The 21752-nt window shown below is 34.0% G+C and overlaps 1 protein-coding gene across 15 annotated transcripts in view; it reads left to right on the forward strand.

Moving 5' to 3' along the window:
• Positions 1-21752, forward strand: part of caska (calcium/calmodulin-dependent serine protein kinase a) — a 664459-nt gene that overhangs the window by 487372 nt on the left and 155335 nt on the right. For 11 of the 15 annotated variants that reach the window (XM_051926109.1, XM_051926105.1, XM_051926112.1 and 8 more), the window contains exons 11-12: positions 2557-2574; positions 15705-15826. In XM_051926109.1, the coding sequence (XP_051782069.1) occupies positions 2557-2574; positions 15705-15826 (140 nt within the window). The remainder of the gene's footprint in view (positions 1-2556; positions 2575-15704; positions 15827-21752) is intronic. The other 4 variants (XM_051926114.1, XM_051926106.1, XM_051926113.1 and 1 more) reach the window with 1 other exon arrangement.

Consider the following 21752-nt stretch of genomic DNA (forward strand, 5'->3'; position numbering starts at 1 on the left):
TACTTTATGCTCAGTTGCAAAGTGGCTGATTAAGAAGGGTTTTCAGAAATGCTTGAAAAATGAGTTTGTACTTTATGTATGAGCATTGTAAAGTCAATCGTTAATTTCTAAGCTTCATTGTTTTTGGTAATAGCACCACTAAATGATTTTTACATTTTTTTCTTTTTTTTTATTTTATTTACATGTTGGTTAAATATTTCACAGTAGATCCTTCAAAACTGCCTTAAGATTTGAAGTGAAAAATAGCATCAGCAAAAGCAATCAATAATATTTACTGAGCACTGACGTTAAAATGAATTTTTGCCAATCCTATGAACAATTTGTTTTCAAAAAAGCAAAACAAAAATGCCTTCTTAGATAATTAATATTACCGTAATATGAATTTTGCATTTAAGTATAACAAAGGCACATGTAACAGAAATATCCATCCATTTTCCAACCCGCTGAATCCAAACGCAGGGTCACGGGGGTCTGCTGGAGCCAATCCCAGCCAACACAGGGCACAAGGCAGGAACCAATCCCGGGCAGGGTGCCAACCCACCGCAGGACACACACAAACACACACACACACACACCAAGCACACACTAGGGCCAATTTAGAATCGCCAATCCACCTAACCTGCATGTCTTTGGACTGTGGGAGGAAACCGGAGCGCCCGGAGGAAACCCACGCAGACACGGGGAGAACATGCAAACTCCACACAGGGAGGACCCGGGAAGCGAACCCGGGTCCCCAGGTCACCCAACTGCGAGGCAGCAGCGCTACCCACTGCGCCACCGTGCCGCCTGTATCAGAAATAGGAAATATAAATTTGTAGTGAGGCTGAAATCATCCTTCAGCAACTGGTACGCAAGATGTAATTTTATGTATAATCATTATCTGTTATTGCTTTATTTAATCCAAAAATATAAGTTTAACTAAGGTATATGCTGAAATATGTTTGTTTCACTATCATCATTCTTTGTTTTAGCATCTAATGGTAAACAAAGAATATAAAAACACTGCTCATTATGTGATATTCTTTGGATTATTTCATTGAGTTTATAGCAATAAGATGCCACGTTTCATCTTTTGTAGATACATAAATAGATTGAACAAACTTTATTTGTCCTGAAGGAAAAATTTTGCTTTGTACATATTATTTGCACATCCACGCAAAAACATCAGGGACTTTGGACTGCATAATGCAGCATTTATCGCCTGTTAGAAGTTAATATTCCGCACATCTTTTGCAAATTTATGTTTATTTTGTTACCAGTTGAAGATCTGTAAAGGTTAAACAATAAATAGCAGCATTGACCTTTAAACATAAGAAATGGGTTTAATTAACTATGACATCTAAATAAATGGTATAATATATTAAATACCAAATTTATATGTGATTTGCAAAAAAATACATGTAATGATCATGTCTACCCTCTAGGTGTTTGTATGTGGGAAATTGCTGAGGGATTGGACGTATTAAAGATTATATGTAATTTTCTCTGAGTTATGCTGGGTATGACTAGTGTTAGACATATATTCAAGAAATGTTTTTGTGTGCCTGTGCAACCTTGCTTTCTTGGGTTTTCAATTATACAATTGGAAATATGTCACCTTAAGTATGCAAAGAGAAAGAGCAAGTGTCTAAAGTTTGAAACACATCCTGAAACGCATAGAACTTGTATTTTGTTTTTACTTGAACATGAAATACCTCCAGAGATTATTCAAAATATGTTAAACTTTAATCAACCTCTTGCAAAAAACTGAAAGTAAGCAGGTTGATGTTAATGTTTTAATATTATTAATGGTATATTTCAGTTATATATTTTACTGCTGTATAGCAGACAGTTCTCTCTGTTGACAAATTTGAGGTGAGTTTAAAGCCATTTTCCTAACTTTGAGAAAAATACTTTATTCTGTACCATACAGCTTATCTTATACCATATGCTTGTACTGTTGAATGATATGAGATCTTTCACTTCTTAGCCATTTCTCCCCTTTGAATGTATGGTTAAGTGTTGTTTTCATAATGTACACAATGGTTATATACCAATGCTTTACTAAAATTGCTTAATATCAAGTTAAGTATTTAGTGATTAAAGGGATGATTATGCTTATGGTTTACTGTTTCATCTCAGCGAACATAACATTTTCAAAAATAAACCTAGTACATTTTTATTTTGTTTCTTTATTAGCAAGTTTGCACATTGCCTGCAGCTTCCTGACAGTACTGTTATTGCCAGTCTTTATATTTGTTAGAAAGAGTGAGTGATCGTGTAAATAGACATTACAGCTGAATGTAATTTTGTAAACTGACAAGTTTAAACACCTTGTTATTGTTAAGCACCTCACGTGCTCTGTTTCATAATATTCTTCCTCCCATGTATCATATTTTTTAACTTATTTTCTTAATAATTGCATAAAATATAGTGGAATGAATGGAAGCTTTATCTTAAACATAGATTTGTTATGAACAGTTAGCTTTGTTTCTTCCCTCATTGTGACTATATGAATTTTCTTTTTTGAAAATGTGTTAACGTCTGTTGTTTATCCTAATGCTGCCCTCCTTCTAGGACTACTAGCTGCAGAAAGTAGGTATCACCTTGTTGATTCTCAGTTTGGATCTAAGTGTGTGCATCTTCTATCATCAAGCTCATTTAATTTTCTCAACAAATATTACTGCCTTATCCTATACAGTCATTTATTTTCCAGTTTCATTTGTCATGGTATCGCATTTCTGAGAAGTACCAAATATATATACAAAGTTGTTAACAAAAACATGAAATGAGAAACCTAAATGTAAATGTATAGTACATGATAAAAGTTAAGATAAGGCAGTATTAAAAAGATTACCTTTTTCTTTTCACTTGATTACTGTACTCCATGCTGTACACATTTGTATTTGTATATTTACATGAATGTTTGTTTTGCATGCTTGATATTTGTGTGAAATGCTATTTTCTTAATCTGAATTTGTATTATGCCACGACAGGTGAGCAGACTGCAATGTGTATTTATATTTCTCCTCAATATTTTGTTTTCTTTTAGAGTATATCACAGAAAATTACATTTATGTTGATAATTTAATATGACTTGTATGAATTAATTTAAACTAAACTAAACGTAAATTTTGTATTTGAAAACCAGCTGCTGCGTGTGTCTTGAACATTGTCTTTTCAGTATTACATATAACTTTTTTCAAGTGCATTGATGCTGCATTATTTAATTGTTGTCGTTCACCAAGCTTTTTGTACTTTTTTTTTAATTGAAATTCACAAAGAATAGAATAGAAGGTACAGAGTAGGAGGCATAAATGTGGAGAAAGAGATTTCCATATTCGTGGAAATGGAAACAGAAAAGGTCCATGTTTGAAAAAGAAACAAAACCGGTTGTCATTAGAAGGAAAATAGAATGTGAATTATTTAGAAAACAAATCTAGATCAATTAAAAAATTCTATCTTGGGTTCATTTTTAAGTAAACAAAAACAAATAAAATTAGTGTTTTGTTTTGTTGTTCTGAATAAAGTTAAAATTTTGGATGCTGATATTTGGGACGACACTTTGATGAAGATATACAATACTTTTGAAAAAGCCCCCAAAACTATTATAACAATGTATTGCCTAATATTCTAAACTTATATTACTATATTGTTTAGCTATATAAGAATTTTTCCAGCTGGTCTGCAAAACAGCATACCATGTACACCATATCAAAATACAGTAATCCCTCCTCGATCGCAGGGGTTGCGTTCCAGAACCCCCCGCGAAAGGTGAAAATCCGCAAAGTAGAAACCATATGTTTATATGGCTATTTTTATATTGTCACGCTTGGGTCACAGATTTGCACAGAAACACAGGAAGTTGTAGAGAGACAGGAACTTTATTCAAACACTGCAAACAAACATTTGTCTCTTTTTCAAAAGTTTAAACTGTGCTCCATGACAAGACAGAGATGACAGTTCCATCTCACAATTAAAAGAATGCAAACATATCTTCCTCTTCAAAGGAGTGCGCGTCAGAGAGAGAGAGAGAGAGAGAACAAAGCAAGCAGTCAAAAATCAATAGGGCTGTTTGGCTTTTAAGTATGCGAAGCACCGCGGCACAAAGCTGTTGAAGGCAGCAGCTCACACCCCCTCCGTCAGGAGCAGAGAAAGAGAGAGAGATAAAAACAAACAATCAAAAATCAATACGTGCCCTTCGAGCTTTTAAGTATGTGAAGCACCGTGCAGCATGTCGCTTCACGAAGCAGCTGCACAGAAGGGAGCAACATGAAAGCATTTTTAGACGAGCGATAGTATCGTCTAGGTGTGCGAACAGCCCCCCTGCTCACACCCCCTCAGAGAATGTCAGAGCAGGAAAGCAAACAATCAAAAATCAATACGTGCTGTTTGATCTTTTAAGTATGCGAAGCACAGTGCAGGAAGCATATCGCTTGACAAATCAGCCATATGCAAGCCCAGCAAGAAAGAGAGCAATGTGAAGGTAATCTTTCCGCGTTTATTGAGGAGCGGCCATATCCTCTAGGGGATACAATATATTTGAGGAGTTTTATTTAATACGTAATACGCGCTCTGGTTGGGTAGCTTCTCAGCCATCTGCCAATAGCGTCCTTTATATGAAATCAACTGGGCAAACCAAATGAGGAAGCATCTACCAGAAATTAAAAGACCCATTGTCCGCAGAAATCCGCGAACCAGCAAAAAATCTGCGATATATATTTAAATATGCTTACATATAAAATCCGCGATAGAGTGAAGCCACGAAAGGCAAAGCGCGATATAGCGAGGGATTACTGTAAACAAAATGAAAAACTTTCAGAAACAAGCTAAAAAGGAAAAATAAAAATTGTCAAATATAAATTGTATGTATACCTTTTGTAAAATTTTTTGTGGGAATGCTTTTCAACAGCAGTAACTGGTAGTTTTATTACTGAAAAATGAGCAATAGAGTCTGTTAAAATAAAGAAAATTTATATATTTGAGTTAGAGGTCTGTCTTTAATCCTATCGAGCATCTGTGGCAAGACCTACAAATTGTTCTCCGCCACTGCACCCAACAGCTTGAGCAATTTTGCATAGAGTAATAGGCAAATCTTGCCCACTACATTGTTCAAAATAAACAGAAACATGTTTAAAAAGACTACCTGCTATATAATAGCTGCGAAAGGCAACAACAACAACAACATTTATTTATATAGCACATTTTCATACAAAAAGTAGCTCAAAGTGCTTTACATAATGAAGAAAAGAAAAATAAAAGACAAATAAGAGATTAAAATAAGACAACATTAGTTAACATAGAAAGTAGTAAGGTCCGATGGCCAGGGTGGACAGAAAAAACAAAAAAAAAACTCCAGAAGGCTGGAGAAAAAAATAAAATCTGTAGGGGTTCCAGGCCACGAGATCGCCCAGTCCCCTCTGGGCATTCTACCTAACATAAATGAAATAGTCCTCTTTGTAGTTCGGGTTTTCACAGAGTCACTTGATGCTGATGGTCATACAGACTTCTGGCTTTTAATCCATCCATCATAGTTGGATCATCATGGTGCTTTGGGTAGATGCGCCACCACCAACAGGACACCGGAAAAGGAAACAGAAGAGAGAGTAGGGGTTAGTACAGATTTTGAATGAATAGTTATTATAATGAATTGGATACACAGAGTATCAGGATTAAATTACAGTGAAGTTATGAGAAGGCCATGTTAAAATAATGTGTTTTCAGTAGTTTTTTTAAAGTGCTCCACTGTATTAGCCTGGCAAATTCCTACTGGCAGGCTATTCCAGATTTTAGGTGCATAACAGCAGAAGGCCGCCTCACCACTTCTTTTAAGTTTTGCTCTTGGACACTCATTTGAGGATCTGAGGTTACGATTTGGAGTATAAGGTGTCAGACATTCCGATATATAAGAAGTGGCGAGATTATTTAAGGCTTTGTAAAGCATAAGCAGAATTTTAAAGTCAATCCTGAATGACACAGGTAACCAGTGTAGTGACATCAAAACTGGAGAAATGTGTTCGGATTTTCTTTTCCTGGTAAGGATTCTAGCAGCTGCATTCTGCACTAATTGCAAACGATTGATGTCTTTTTTGGGTAATCCTGAGAGGAGTGCGTTACAGTAATCTAGCCGACTGAAAACAAACGCATGAACTAATTTCTCTGCATCTTTCGATGATATAAGAGGTCTAACTTTTGCTATGTTTCTTAGGTGAAAAAATGCTGTCCTAGTGATCTGATTAATATGCGATTTAAAATTCAGATTACAATCAACGGTTACCCCTAAGCTTTTTACCTCCGATTTGACTTTTAATCCTAATGCATCCAGTTTATTTCTAATAGCCTCATTGTATCCATTATTGCCAATCACTAAGATTTCGTTTTTTTCTTTATTTAATTTGAGAAAGTTACTATTCATCCATTCTGAGATACAGGTTAGACATTGTGTTAGCGAATCAAGAGATTTGGGGTCATCAGGTGCTATTGATACATACAGGCCATTCACTCAAATACCACAAAGAATAGATGAATATTTAAAAATTGTAGACATTTCAGTTTTTGCAATTTAATTGTTTTATTAAAATTTTTTCAAGCAGAAATGTGAAAAAGAGTGATTGATTTGCAAATGAAAATCCCCAGTCATTTTGATCAAACTTTCTGGTTGTGAGAATAGTTAAAGTAACTATAGAGTACCTACAAACAAAACTTTGGAATTTTTATATAGTAGTTAGACATAACTGGAGGCAGTGGCATGCAACCCTGAAATATGTACCGAAATTTTAAAAATGTGACCATTTCTACCAGAGAATGGTCAGTAAAAATACAGTTGTCCAGCGTTTATGCATGAATGTTTGTAAAATCTTGTTCATTAAAGAGGAAGGAACCAGTTTTTTTAGATATTGTTTGATAAGATATCTCAAGATTCTTTGTTTATTAAACTTAATAAATAATTTGAGAAGACAGTTTTATATTGGGAGCCATATTCATTTAACCCAGTAACAAATGAGCTGTAGAATGTGGATGCGTTTCTTTTCAATAGGATTGACCAGCATCTCTCCTCAGAATAGGCTTAGATTCTTAGTAAGAAACCATAGATACGATTTGTTGTAACTGCTATAAGTGATTATTGTTTACTCATATTAACTTTTTAATCTTTGTCTGTGTAGATTTTTGGAGAAGATTTAGTTGCATCTTTAATCTTAACTACTTTTGCAGTGGATGCAGCCTGCAATTTTCTTAATTTCAAATTAGATGCCTTCCCAGCTATGCATGTGTTTTTTTGTTTGTTTTTTTTTTTCATTGGAAATTTTATTAGTTATTTTTGCTTTTAGACTTCCCCGGTATGTTTTACTTCAACTTATTTAACTCAGCTTTTTTTTTATTTTGGTCTGATATAGTCTCTTCTGATTGTAGTCCTTTTAAACAGAATACTATCCTGTCTTAAAATGATCCATTTTGTATTCCAGAGTTTATGCCATCAACATTAGTTTTTAAATGTAAGCATTTTGATACATCTCCTATCAAGATTGATTCAAAAAGTAAAGGATTTTAAATGACTCAACATATTCTTTGCCAGCTAGCTTCTGTTTTGTTAGGTTTCAGTATATGAATGCATTTGTTTTTGCTACTTGCAGTACTTTGGGTACAAATTAAATAGATGTGATTATATCTTTGGAATTATAATAAAGCTAAAATTTGGTTTATCTTTATTCTGTCAAAGCTTTTGACAAATCATTTTTATGAATTTACAATTTACCTTGCACCATTAAGCAAATCTCTACAAAAGCTCATTACAATAGTTGCACAATCATTTTTCATAATCAAATTAAAATGAGCTTTGTGTCTGTAGCATTCAATTGCTTACAAGTGAATATGATCTAAAACAGGCAAATGTATAGTCTTTATCTTATTTGGTTATGTTGTTAGAATTAGAGGTTCAGAGTACTTGATTTGATTGCTGTACATAGTGCTGTAAACCAAACTTATAAACTTTTGACATACAGGTGTATTTTCTGGTAGTACTGTCCACACATCTTCCAGGAAGTCGCAACTCAATTCCTTCAATAATATAAATACATATGGTACCTAGTTTATTATTAAAATCGCCCAGACTTTTGTATAGTAAGGGCATGACGTCTGTCCACTGTATTTTAAATACAGACATATCCAGTGATTCCACTTATTATGACACTAGGCAGCATTGTATGCAAAAAAGATCAGGGTTAGGGCAGGTGCTGCAGACTAATATCAAAGCACACATGGTGGACAGAAAATCATGCATTGAATTCCAGCAATTTAGGGAATAATAGTAACTTGTCTATTTTCAGTTGAGGTTCTAAAAGGACTCTGATAATAGTTTGTGGTTTCAGTCCAGAAACATGCAAGACTGACACTAGATTTACAACCCAAGATAAGGTATTTTTAAAATGAATGTGAATTGTATCAGATATGAGGAAAAGTTCCAATTTGTTACTTATAACATGCAATCAAAAGGTAGCCTTTATTATTGAGTAGTAACATTCTGCTTTATTTTTGTAATGCTGTTTACTCTTATGGGCGAAAAAGATAATAACTAAACAACTTCATTATGCTGTCCAGAAAACTTTGGAAATTTTAAGTGGGTTTATCTGTATTATGAAAAAGAACACATGTAATAGTCATTTTAATTTATTGAGATTTAAAATTTTAGATACTTTAGTATATTTTTATATACACAGAGCATTACATTTAAAGCTTTTAGATGGTAGTAACAAGGACATGAAAGGAAAAAAATACTTATTATACAGTTGCTGTTTGACAGTGAAATCATATTTTTATACAGTTTAAAAAGGTGTTTAATATTGAGCATTGCAGGCTTTTTTTGGATTAAAAAAATCAGCCTTAACCTTGCCAATTAGTTATCACAGTTTAGAAAATTTCCTCTGTGATTTTCTGTGAACTCATGGCTATTTGCAAAGTTCATATTATTGTTGCAGAGAGAAATTGTAATTTAATAAATTAACTGAGATTGTCTTTAGGAAGAAGATATTGGTCTTATGTGAGTTTTTTATGCATGTGGCTTTTTTGCATTCAAATTAAAGTGCTCTACTATAATGATCAAAAACATAATGATGCATCCTCTGCAGTCGGTGATTATTCTTCTGTACTCTAATGTCTGAATGCTGATTCTGTCCTCTCCTTGTACTTTTTTGTACCTGTCTGCATAATGAGCAATTGTTTCCAGAGTTAGCATCCCTACCTCATATACAGTATGGAGTTCCCCCACTTTCCTGGAAAAGATGATTATCTAGTGGACCTAAATGATCTTTTCTTTTTCATAACATTAGTGTTTAACCATGAGCAACAGGCGCTATAAAGAAAGCAGCAATAAAGGCAAACGACAATATGTGGAGCGTAATATGCTGTCAGTAAATAATTAATTTAAGAGTGTACAATTTGCAAATTGTACAATTTGTAAGTTGCTTTGTTTGATTTTCCATGTAAATCTTTCTTGAAACTCATCCTGATTCTCCTTAAAAAAGTAAAACAAAGGAGCCCAGAGTGTTTGCAGATATTTCTGTGACATGAATCAGTTGAGCATTTACATGAAACTGCATACTACTGAGACTGAGGAGGATCATTTTATATAATTTGTAGAAGTTTCTTACAATCTCAATGTTGTACCACTCAGGTGCCGCAGGAAACCAAAAAGTGATCAAATTTAGCAGAAGGGACATAATAACTTGTTAATCAAATAGTTAGGTACTGGATTGGGTTGTGTATTGTTATTCTTAGAGCTACCATTTGGTTCATTATAAGCAGCTAATGTAATAACATGTTCAAAAAGGACTTATTTCTAAATAATTTTAATTCAAAGAATTGCTTTACATATCAAACAAGCAAAATTAAAAAAGTGGCATTGCTGGAGTTTTTTGCTGCCTTGAAATTTTCATCTCACAGAAGCCAACACAGCTCACCTGTTTCTTTTAAGCTTTCTCCTTCATCTTCCATGACATCTTCTGTTTCTTATGAAGCAGAATAGAAGCAAATGCCTTCTATAGTATGATTTTTTTTTTTACTGTGAATGTTCTGATTTCTGGTATGGATCTTAAGATACTATTTATTAATCTTATGGGGCATAACACCCTCTTTTAGAGATCCCATTATTAACTGGTTGTGACATTTTGTGAATTGTAGAAACTGATCTTACTAAAAATGTTAAAGCAAGTTACAGTAAATGTACAAAGCTTAAAGGAAAAGAGGGATTTTGACAACATTTAAGGACTGTTTATATGTACAAATTAATACAGTAGTAGATTCTGTGGGCTGCATTATTATTCTGGTAATATTAATAACAATGCTTATACTGTTGTTAATATGTGTACTCCACTTATATTTCTGTCTAAACTTTGGAAGCAAGTCAGGGCTGTTATTATAGTTGTAAATTATACACAAGACTAAATTAATTACTGTATGATGCTTAGAGGTGTTTACATGCTACTTACTTTCATTTCAATTATTTTTTTAGTTGATAAATGAATTCTATAAGGAGTGTAATTTTCCACTGGTGTGATTATTTTCCAATTATAAAGAACTGGACGAATCCCCAATTCTATCTAGCAGTAGGCTTTACATACACAACAATGTTTTGCTTATCCTACAGTTTCTTTCGACTTGCAGTTTGAGCAGTTACTTTCAGAACTTACTCATACTAATGCTGACTCTTTGTCAAATAGTGCCACATTATGGTGTCTCCATAAGGTACTGTATATATAAGATGGGTTTTCATTCTGTTGGCCTCTAATGAAAAAAACAAGTGAATTGAAAAAGGCAGTCAATACTTAAAGTACATATTCTAGAACTTCAACATACATTTTGTTTATATATTATCAAATCCAATTAAGCACCTTAATGAACTTGATCACTGTTGATATAAATTCGCTAAAATTAGCTAAGAAAAATGCATTTATTACTCCCAAAATGTCAGGTCATGGCTAAAAAAGTTGAATTTCAAATGGCTAAAAGCTATTTTTTATTGGAAATAATTCATGTATTATCTGGACTTCATACTCCCATCTCTGAGGTTGAAGCTTTTTTAATTACATTTTTAATAAATATGCAGATAATAATTAGAGGAAGTCAAATATGACATGACCATAAAAGCATCAATACATATAAAAGCACGCACCCAACACTGCCAAATCCCAACCCCAGCCTCAGGTAGCAGTAGTGAATTACAGTGGAGAGATGATGGGGCAGCACAAAAAAAATATGTGGAGATAAAGTCAGAATTCCTCTCCAAGTTAATCAGAACATCTTCTACATACAATTGCCACTTTGAAAAATATGAGCTGGTTGAACCATTAATTCTATCAACAGAATGAGCAAGAGCTGTAAGGCTATACAAAGAGGATTTCCAGAAAGCTAAACTAAAACTACCTTTGCAGTTATTGTGCAAAAGAGATCAATGTAAAAGAGTTGGAAAGAGGATAGCGAAAGTGATAAAAGATCCAAAAGAAAGAAAACTTGAAGAGTAAGGGGAATATAACAGGAGAGGACTGAAGAATGAAATTGTGACAGAGCTCGCCAAAAGGATAAAACTTTAGGACATTTCCAGGTACACGTGATAAAAAAAGTAGCTGGAATTGCAGAAGAACAAAGAAAACAAATAGGAACATTAGGCCAATACCAAAATGTTTAGGGGAGTTAAAGTACTGTACACAAAAAAATTGAACTGTGCATGTTGATTATTGGGATTTTTAGAAGCAAAAGTTATGTTCTTAAAAATCGGGTCCGAATGAAGAGGCTCGGAGCCTACAAATTTTAAATCTGCTGCTACTATTGTATTAGGTCTTAATGTCATTTTCCTGAGTTCACTGGTTATATTTGTCAGATGTTTTGCATGAATTTAAGTCTGAGATTCATGTACAGTAATCCCTCCTTGATCGTGGGGGTTGTGTTCCAGAACCCCCCGCGAAAGGTGAAAATCCGCGAAGTAGAAACCATATGTTTATATGGTTATTTTTATATTGTCATGCTTGGGTCACAGATTTGCATAGAAACACAGGAGGTTGTAGAGAGACAGGAACTTTATTCAAACACTGCAAACAAACATTTATCTCTTTTTCAAAAGTTTAAACTGTGCTCCATGACAAGACAGAGATGACAGTTCCGTCTCACAATTAAAAGAATGCAAACATATCTTCCTCTTCAAAGGAGTACGCGTCAGGAGCAGAGAATGTCAGAGAGAGAGAGAAAAAAGCAAACAAAAATCAATAGGGCTGTTTGGCTTTTAAGTATGCGAAGCACCGCCAGACAAAGCAGCTCCAAGGATGTACAATGTAAAGGTAGTCTTTCAGCATTTTTTAGAGGAGCGTCCGTATCCTCTAGGCCAGTGTGTGAACAGCCCCTCTGCTCACACCCCCTCCGTCAGGAGCAGAGAATATCAGAGAGAGAGAGAGACAGACCGAGAAAAACAAACAATCAAAAATCAATACGTGCCCTTCGAGCTTTTAAGTATGCGAAGCACCGTGCAGGAAGCATGTCGCTTGACAAAGCAGCTGCACAGAAGGGAGCAACGTGAAGGTAATCTTTCAGCATTTTTAGACGAGCATCCGTATCCTCTAGGGGTGTGAACAGCCCCCCTGCTCATACCCCCTCCGTCAGGAGCAGAGAATGTCAGAGCGAGAGAGAGAGAGAGAAAAGCAGACAATCAAAAATCAATACGTGCTGTTTGATCTTTTAAGTATGCGAAGCACAGTGCGGGAAGCATATCGCTTGACAAAGCAGCCATATGTAAGCCCAGCAAGGAAGAGAGCAATGTGAAGGTAATCTTTCAGCATTTTTAGACGAGCAGCCGTATCCTCTAGGGGTGCAAACAGCCCCCGTGCTCACAATATATTTGAGGAGTTTAATATGTAATACGCGCTCTGGTTGGGTAGCTTCTCAGCCATCTGCCAATAGCGTCCCTTGTATGAAGTCAACTGGGCAAACCAACTGAGGAAGCATGTACCAGAAATTAAAAGACCCATTGTCCGCAGAAATCCGCAAACCAGCAAAAAATCTGAGATATATATTTAAATATGCTTACATATAAAATCCGTGATAGAGTGAAGCCGCGAAAGTCGAAGTATCAATCAACTTTTTTCTAATGAAACAAGGCAGATTTTCCCACTTACACCTTTTGTTTTTGTCCTCATTATACAGCCCTTAGCTTGACACATTTTACTATCATCAGGAGTATTCAAGAATGGAACAATGGTCTGTATAATTGGAGTCTATGCAGATGATTATTTAACTTGCATCAGGAAAAGTTTCTGAGGTTAATTTGACAAAGCACAATGTTCCAGCAATGCATTGATAATCTCTCACTTTCTGTCTCATTTGTTTTAGAAGTGTTAATTGTGAAAATATTGAAGAAATGTTTTGAAGAGTAGATGCTGCTTGATATAATACATAGCTCATCAGGCCTTAATGGACATTTATAATCTTTCTGTTGTCCTGTATTCTTGTAATATTGTGGTCAACAGAGAAATTAATATTTCAAGTAAGGCATCATACATATATTACACAGTCTTTTTATAGATTTAAATAAATCATGGCAATTTTCTTCTCTTAACATTTTGATTACTCAGACTGTTGGTTTGGAAAGAGGGGAAGATTTTTGATTTCCACTCAACCTGGACTTTTTTTTTTTTTTTCATTTGTTGAAAAGTTAGTGCTCTTTTGTAGTGTCACTTTAACGACTGTCTTAGATATGATGTTTTATTCATATGTGTATTGAAGATAATAAGTAAACCAGAGCATATTTCATTGGCTGAAAAATATTTAATATACAATAAACAGATTGCACAGTTTCAATCACTATACAGGTAAATGGATTTTATTTTATCTAAGCTAATTATATACATTTTTGTAATCTTACAGAAAAATAGATTAATCTACATGTAGTTTAAGCCTCAAGGTACTACAGTAAATGTAATTGCCTTATAAGCCCCTTGATGCCACTAAAATAGTACTTTACAACAACAACAACATTTATTTGTATAGTGCATTTTCATACAAATGATGTAGCTCAAAGTGATTTACAAGATGAAGAAAGAAAAGTTTATATGAAACAAAAATAAGATTAGGCAATACTAAGTAACAAAGAATTAAGTAAGGGCAGCTGGCCAAAAGTATAGAAAAAAAGAAAAAAAAAACTACAGATGGGCTGGATAAAAAAAAAAACAATATCTGTAGGGGTTCCAAGGCCAAGAGACCGCCCAGTTCACACTGGGCATTCTACTTAATATAATTGATCTAAATCAGTCTTCATGGTTTTCAGACTTCACGTGAAAGAATTTGATGATGATGGTCATGTGGACATCTGGGGTACTGCCTTCAGTCCATCAATGTAGGGACTACATGGTGCCTTGATCAGATGGTATACACAATACATTGTTGTTTGCTCCCTTTAAAAGGGACAAAGCATAAATGTTGATCAGGAATTTTTTCTCTTCTGCCAAAACGTACTGTACTTTGTGTATAGAACTGCTCAAACGGAATTGACTGTTTTTGATTGTTTATCTTGCTCTGGTTTTACTCAGACTTCTAGCTAGAACTTTTCATTTTCTCATTTCACATATTGCTGGATTCCATCTCTTCCCTATTAACAATGTGTATGTACTTTCTGTTATGAACATGCTTCGTGTAACTGTGGTCAGAAAACTTGTCAATTAGCAAGGCATTGGTTCAATGATTAAGCCATTAAGAACAATAGATTTTACAACCACAACTTCTGTCGTCATTCAAAAGTTGCAAATTAAACATCTATGATTAAGTAAATACCTGTAATCATCTGGCATAAATACCTCCATTAATTAGACATAGTTTTTTTCCTGTTTTAGTTAAGTATATAATTAGTAGTTAGTAAATACTACTATTATTGGCACCCCTTGTAAAAATTTGTAAGAATGTATTTTTGTTAAAAATATAAATCTCATGATGAGGGCTTTGTTTTTCTTTGAATGAACTTGTTTCAATTAAAAGTCAGATGTTTCTCATTTTTTCAGTGCAAGATGACGGTTCTTTAGCAAACAGTGATTTTTTTCTAACCCATCTTACTAGTTTTTACAAGGGGTGCTAATAATAGTGGATGGCACTGTATGTGAATCAAATAGAAACCAGCTATTTTTTTGTTTTCTTTATAGATATTAATTTATCTTCAAGTTCCATCCTTACAACTGTTGAACACCTATTTAAATTAAGTTTTAGGAGGCCTATTTATTGTCATGTAAGGTTTAACAGACTTTTCTTATTTTCTTTCTTTATTCTCTGTTATTTTATGGTAATATCTGTTTTATGCTAAATTTCCTTGAGATTTGTTTATGAAGCGTATCATAAAACACTTTGTGTTACTTTCCAAGGATATTTTCTACTCTTTTCTGAAAATTATTATTTTAATTATATTGTTTACTTCATGAAAAAATATTAAACTTTTCTTGCACCCTTCAAAGCTATTCTATGTGAATTTTACAGGTTCATAAGCAACTAAGGCAAAACAATTTTAATTTTTAAATAGGTATGTCAGTTTCACAAGGAATATTAGAGACCCCTTATTTACTTTTTTGTTAGAGAAATATTTAAGTTTGTTACAGGTGCAGTCACACACAGATAAAAGCACAAATACCAGTCAAAGGTCATTCTTATTTAAGTGACTGCTGTTTAGTAATATGCAGTGAATGCTTTTTGTATTTGTCCACTCTCAGGGGCTGTTTCACAGGTGCTAGACAGCCTAGAAGAGATCCATGCTCTGACAGACTGTAGCGAGAAGGACTTGGACTTTCTGCATAGTGTCTTCCAGGATCAGCACCTCCACACTCTACTTGATGTAAGTCAATCATGGTTGTTTCTTTTTTTTCTCTTCAGGGGTCTCCAGTCCCCAGAGTAGCAGTAAGTTTACATTCCAGACAGTTTGTTGTTATTTGCTAAATCTTTCTATTAATTAAACTCGTAGTTTAATTGGATGTCACCCTTTATAACTTTTTAAAAGATTTGCAATTTTAAGAGCTTTTAAAGCTCTTTGCAATTTTAGCCTTTGTTTCACAAGTCATTGTCTTTATTCCTTCTTGCTTGATTCTTTGCTTGTTGGCTTTTTAGCAATGAGATGTAAGTATCAATTTAAGGAATAATGGATCAACTAATTTTATATTATTTACACATAATTATGTGTAATAAATACACTTTTGAGATAATGATACAGAAAGTGATGAGGAGTGTAGTTGAAAATCCAGGTTTGTTTGTTAATTATGTTCTCAATTTTCTCAAAAATAAAAATATGTGCAACGGCAAGTACTTGAGAGTTGAAGCTAGCTACTCAATTGACATGCAAATTAAAGCTTGAGCTGACTTCTAATTAATAAAAGGGCCTCAATAAAAACATACTGCCATCAAGGAACCCTTTCTTTTTTCTCTTTTGAGATATTTAGTTTTTCACTGCACATGTTTTAATTAACTACATCTATGGGAAACAAAAATGCTTTTTCATATTTTTGTCATTTGTGTCCAGTGTCCAGTTATAGTTTTATGGAGTAAAGACTTGCATCTATGTATAGCAAACTTATTGGCAGTATTTTGAAAACACAGAAAGTAATTTTACTGTTATACAATGTTAGAGAGGAATCCTGTATATCTAAAAATCTGTAAAGCAGTGGTTTTCAAGTTCAGGCCTGGAGACCACCTTGGCTGCAGGTATGTGTCACAACCAATTTCACAGTCAGTTCATTAGTCTTACCTGTATTTGATCTCATTGTGTAATTATGTAGCCTTGCAAATATTTCTAAGAAATTGAAAATATTCATATTCTTTGCCTTAGCTTTAGTTGCTTATATTTTTAGCCATTTTTAATGGACTCTTGTCAAAAGAGATTGCTCCTTTAACTATATCCAAATGCTGATGATTAGTAATGAGCAGTGCAGACAACATTGAATGCTAAATAGAAGTAATTTCTTCACCGCCATTTTGATTTGTCTGCTCATTAAGCAATTTTTCTTACAGATGAGCAGATAAGTGAATGTGGCACCAAAGTAATAGAACTGTGTATTGTCAGCATTTAAATATGATTAAAGAAGCAAACTCTATAGAAAAGGATCAAGTAAAAAATGGCAAAGGAAATTTTACCATTTGAAATTCTGGCAAAAATACAAATATTTCAGATTTTTTTAGAATAAGAAATAAAAAGAGACAGCTCACTAAACAATGAGATAAAGTAAGAATGATGCATTGTGAAATTGGTTGGAATAAAAACCTACAGTCACAGGGGACCCCAAGACATCTCCATCGCGGATGATATAAATTGCAAAATATATGGAATATATACAGGTAGATAAAAAAATTTCAATAGCAGATATTCATGGAATGTAAATCCTACGTGTGGAGTTTTTTGATGACATGTATTGACCATATCTTCTGTATTCTAACAATTATTAAAATTAAGGTTCAGTGAGTGAATTACTTCAGCATAGAGCTCTTTCTTGGTTAAATTGTTGCATTTATTCAGATAAATGCTATTTTGAGAAATATAAAGCTACAATTGGAATGATTTCAATATTACATTATCATTTCAAGTAATTACCTGAGATTTTGTTTTCTTAAAGGTGATATTCCTAAATATGTAATGTAATAGATGAAGCTGGTAATAAGTCAGAGTGGTATGAAATTCAGACTAGACCAAGGAGGTATTCAAAAAGTAACATTTTGCTGCCTGTGTAAAGTAAAATATTTTTGTTTTGTTATCTATATGTAGTAGATTCTTATTACATCATAGACACTGCTTCAGGGGTTCAAATCCTGCACCTACATAGTCATTTTCCATTTGGAGTTTGCACATTGTCCCTATATCTGTATGAGTTTTCACCTGGATACTCAGGTTTTCCTCTTGTACCCACAATGATGCTCGGAGTGAATATTAGGTGAATAGGAGATTGCAAATTAACACTGCTTGAGTGTAGGTGTTTGCATGAGTAGACCATGTGTTTTGTGATGTTTTGCTGTTGATCATTTTCTGCTTGCTAATGTTTTGTATATTCTAATTCTGCATGAAGATTTCATAGTTTGAAGATGATGGTTATATGTCTCCATTTCTTTTGAGAGAGAAATTTGTTTGATGTTCTTTTTTTTATTTTATTTTCTTATTCATTTCTAGCAGACCAAATCATAGTTTCCTCCATAAATTGCAGCGCTGCTTTAATAAACAGCATTCCATTGAGTGACCTGGATTTAGAAGACGATCAATTGTAGAGAACAAGACTCTGGGATTACTAGCATTGTTATGTAGTACCTGCCAAATTATACAAAGAGTACACCACATTTGTTTAGCCCTAATTGGGGCTCCTCAAGTTTATGCACTTTTGCTTCAACATCAGCACCCGAGGCAGAGCCTTAGACATTGTGCCACGGCAGCTGGTTCGCTTACTTGACAGGGTGTAGATTGGAGTATTGCATGCATAGGTCTGATCACAATCGGATATTTGAGTGGTTACCTACCAGGTAACACTTGTTGTTGGTCGACCAGTTGTCTGTTTCTCGAAACTGAGAGGACGTAGCGGATGTCTGCCGACTGACCGACCAACCACAAACGTTATCTGGTAGGTAACCACCCAAATATCAGATTGTGATCAGACCTATGCATATATATAAAACACCTTTGGAAGGGGGTGCCATTAAAGCCAATATGTATGCTAGAGTTTGAATTACTGAATTGACAAAAATATAGAAAATATAGACTTGTACCAGTAGATTCCTGGTGTGCACTAAAGAATATCAATACTGCAGATTTTTGCTTTTAATTAAGTTAACTATCCAGGAAAAGAAATATGTCAAAGTATATTTATCCTTTTTAAAAATGTTGTACATGTTAATGATTGATGGAATGAAATGTTATAATAAATGATATGCATATCACAGGATAAAAGCAGTATAAACGACTGACATTTTACCTTGAGCATTAAGTTTAATAAGTTATCCATTAATCTGCTCTTTGACAATATGCACACCGGGTAGCATGGAATAAAAATTTAGGACTTGTTTTTCTTTTTGTTGTTACAGTAAATCACTAGGGTTTTATTTTTTTAAATTTCATAGCCCCAATTTTGGGACCATGCTTTTAGAAATGTTATAAATTGTATCCTTTTTCAATATTTGATCAAACTGATATGAGCACTGAATACTGTAAATTAAATGTCTCAATAGATGAGACTAGCACAGAAGCAGTGTCAGTAGCTGTCTCCATTGTAATTTGTAAAGGCACATCTCTGGTATAAGGGAAATAATTATACATGTTGTATGAGGAATTTTATTGTGTGTGCAGTTGAGACAGACCAGTTTAAGATGAACAATAAACCAAAATTAAAAAGGGTGTGGGAATAATTAGCTGTTGAATATCCAATATTTCAGTATGGGAAATAAGGCAAATTATGATTTGAAAGTAAGAATTTATGGTGAAGCAGATATAGTCGGATATGGTTTAGATGTACAGAATGAAAAAACAGTGCGCTGTTTCAGAACTGCATTGTGATGTAGGTGTAGAGAATAAGGCCAAAAGGATACATACATGAACAGAAGTGGTTATTGATGGCTTAACAAAAAATGTTCTTGTTACTACAAAAGGTGAGATTCCTTTTTTTACAAGTGTATAACCAGTTCTATCCAACACAGATAACTTCAATACCAGTTGTCTTGTCTTACTGTCGTTTCTGCCTACTCCAATATTTTATTGAGTACATTGCATGTAATATTCAACAGCTTTGTATTTTGCATTGTATTTTTTATACTGTACTTCAAAAGAAATATATATATATATATATATATATATATATAAAACAATGTTTTGTGTAAAGTTAATAACAGTATTCTTATTGATTTTTATTTGTATTATATTGCAGTGTCACAGTGTTTAAAATATGTCTTCATGGAATTTTAAACGTGATACAGAAGCATTCATGTGTCTTTTCTCATTCAGAATAACTCTAAGAAGTGTCTAAACATGTTGAAATGGGTGCTTCCATTGTCATAAAAATATACAAGGAAGAGATGAATAAAACAAAAGTACTTGATGCTGTAAAATTTTGAGCCCCTACTTTCACACCTCTTCAAGACCATAAAAGCATTTTACCTGGCATCTGTCATTTTTCTGCATTTCAGGTTCCAACCCTTTCGTCCTCCCAGCACTGAGTCTTTGCAAAACATACCCAACAGCTCTAAGGTCCCCTAATGTGTAGTAAGGAGAAGTCAATAAATCTGTGCTACCTATGGGGTGGTTTTCTGTAGCTACACAAGACCTCGAGGTTAGACCATCCTCTGGTAAGCAGCCTTCAGAGAGCTGTATCTCCAGAACGTTTCAAGGCTAACTAGCAATGTCCCACCCTCTCAGAAGGGAATCATGTTTTCCTAACTTTTGACCTTGGTGTCTTCCTTGGCATATTTTCTGTTATCACTCTTGAATATTTACTGGACACTTAAAATACATTCCAGGTTATCATTATTACATTTTCCATACTTCACAGGTGTGCTCTGAATGTCGGTGTGGTTCTCTCAATCTTTCTACAAAGCGCTTACATAGACCATTCCCTGACCTATGTTTGCAGCATGTATACTTGATGTAGCATTTTAATATATAATACATTTTTTGGGGGGAAATTATTTGAATTACATCTGAATGCACTTAAGTACATTGAATGTACTTAAGTGTCAAAACATATAGAATCATTTTTTTGATAACACTCTTGAAAAAACATTAGCCCTGTGGTTTTAATGTCATCTGAAAAATCTACATTTATTTTGAACAGTTCCTTGTTTCTAGGTCATTAATAACACAGTTAGTCTTAATATGTGGTAAGAACTGTATGCTAGTCATTTCTGATGCAATAAATACTACAGCATTTTGCTTTTAGGTTTGAACACAGCTTTACCCTCAACATTCTATTATAATATGGGTGTTAATTATATAGATGTGGACGAATTTGTTGGTACCATTACAGCTCATTAAAAAGTACTATATGCCTCCTGAAAATTAATTAAATTAAAAGCAATTGTCTTATGTATACCTGCATGCCTTTGATATGTCATTGAGTAAGGCAAAGCAAGTGTGAAAAGATATAAAGTATTGTTTATTCTGCAAAGATATTCTAAAATGGCCTGGACACATTTGTTGGTACCCCTAGAAAAGATAAATAATTGGATTAGAGTGGTTTTTTTTCTTCAAACTAGCTGTTTTCTTTAATTAGTATCACACAAGTCTTTAATCTTGCTATCAGTCATTCAGCCTATTTACATGGAGAAATGTAGTCACTCTGCTATTTGGTGTCATTGTGTTTCACACACTTAACATGGACCAGAGAAAGCAAAGGAGTTGTCTGAGGAGATCAGAAAGAAAATGATAGACAACCACGTTAAAGGCAAAAGGTCTAAGACCATCTTCAAGCAGTCTGATATCCCTGTGACAACATACAGTATGTAAATATTATTAAGAAGTTTAAGGTCCATTGCACTGAAGCCAACCTATGTGGGCATGGCTGCAAAGTAAAATCAACCCTAGTATGGGCAAAGAATAGTGAGAATGGTAGACAAAAAGCCAAAGACAACTTCCCAAGAGATATAAGCTGAATTCCAGGGTCAGGGTCCCCCAACATCTGTTCACACCATTAGTCATTTTTTGAGTAACAATTCTACTCAATGGAAGAAGACCCAGGAGGACTCCACTGTTGAAAGAAAAACAAAAAAGCTGGACTGAACTTTAATAATAATAATAACAATACATT

This window comes from Erpetoichthys calabaricus, chromosome 4 (assembly GCF_900747795.2).
Source record: "Erpetoichthys calabaricus chromosome 4, fErpCal1.3, whole genome shotgun sequence".
Classification (NCBI taxonomy): Eukaryota; Metazoa; Chordata; class Cladistia; order Polypteriformes; family Polypteridae; genus Erpetoichthys; species Erpetoichthys calabaricus.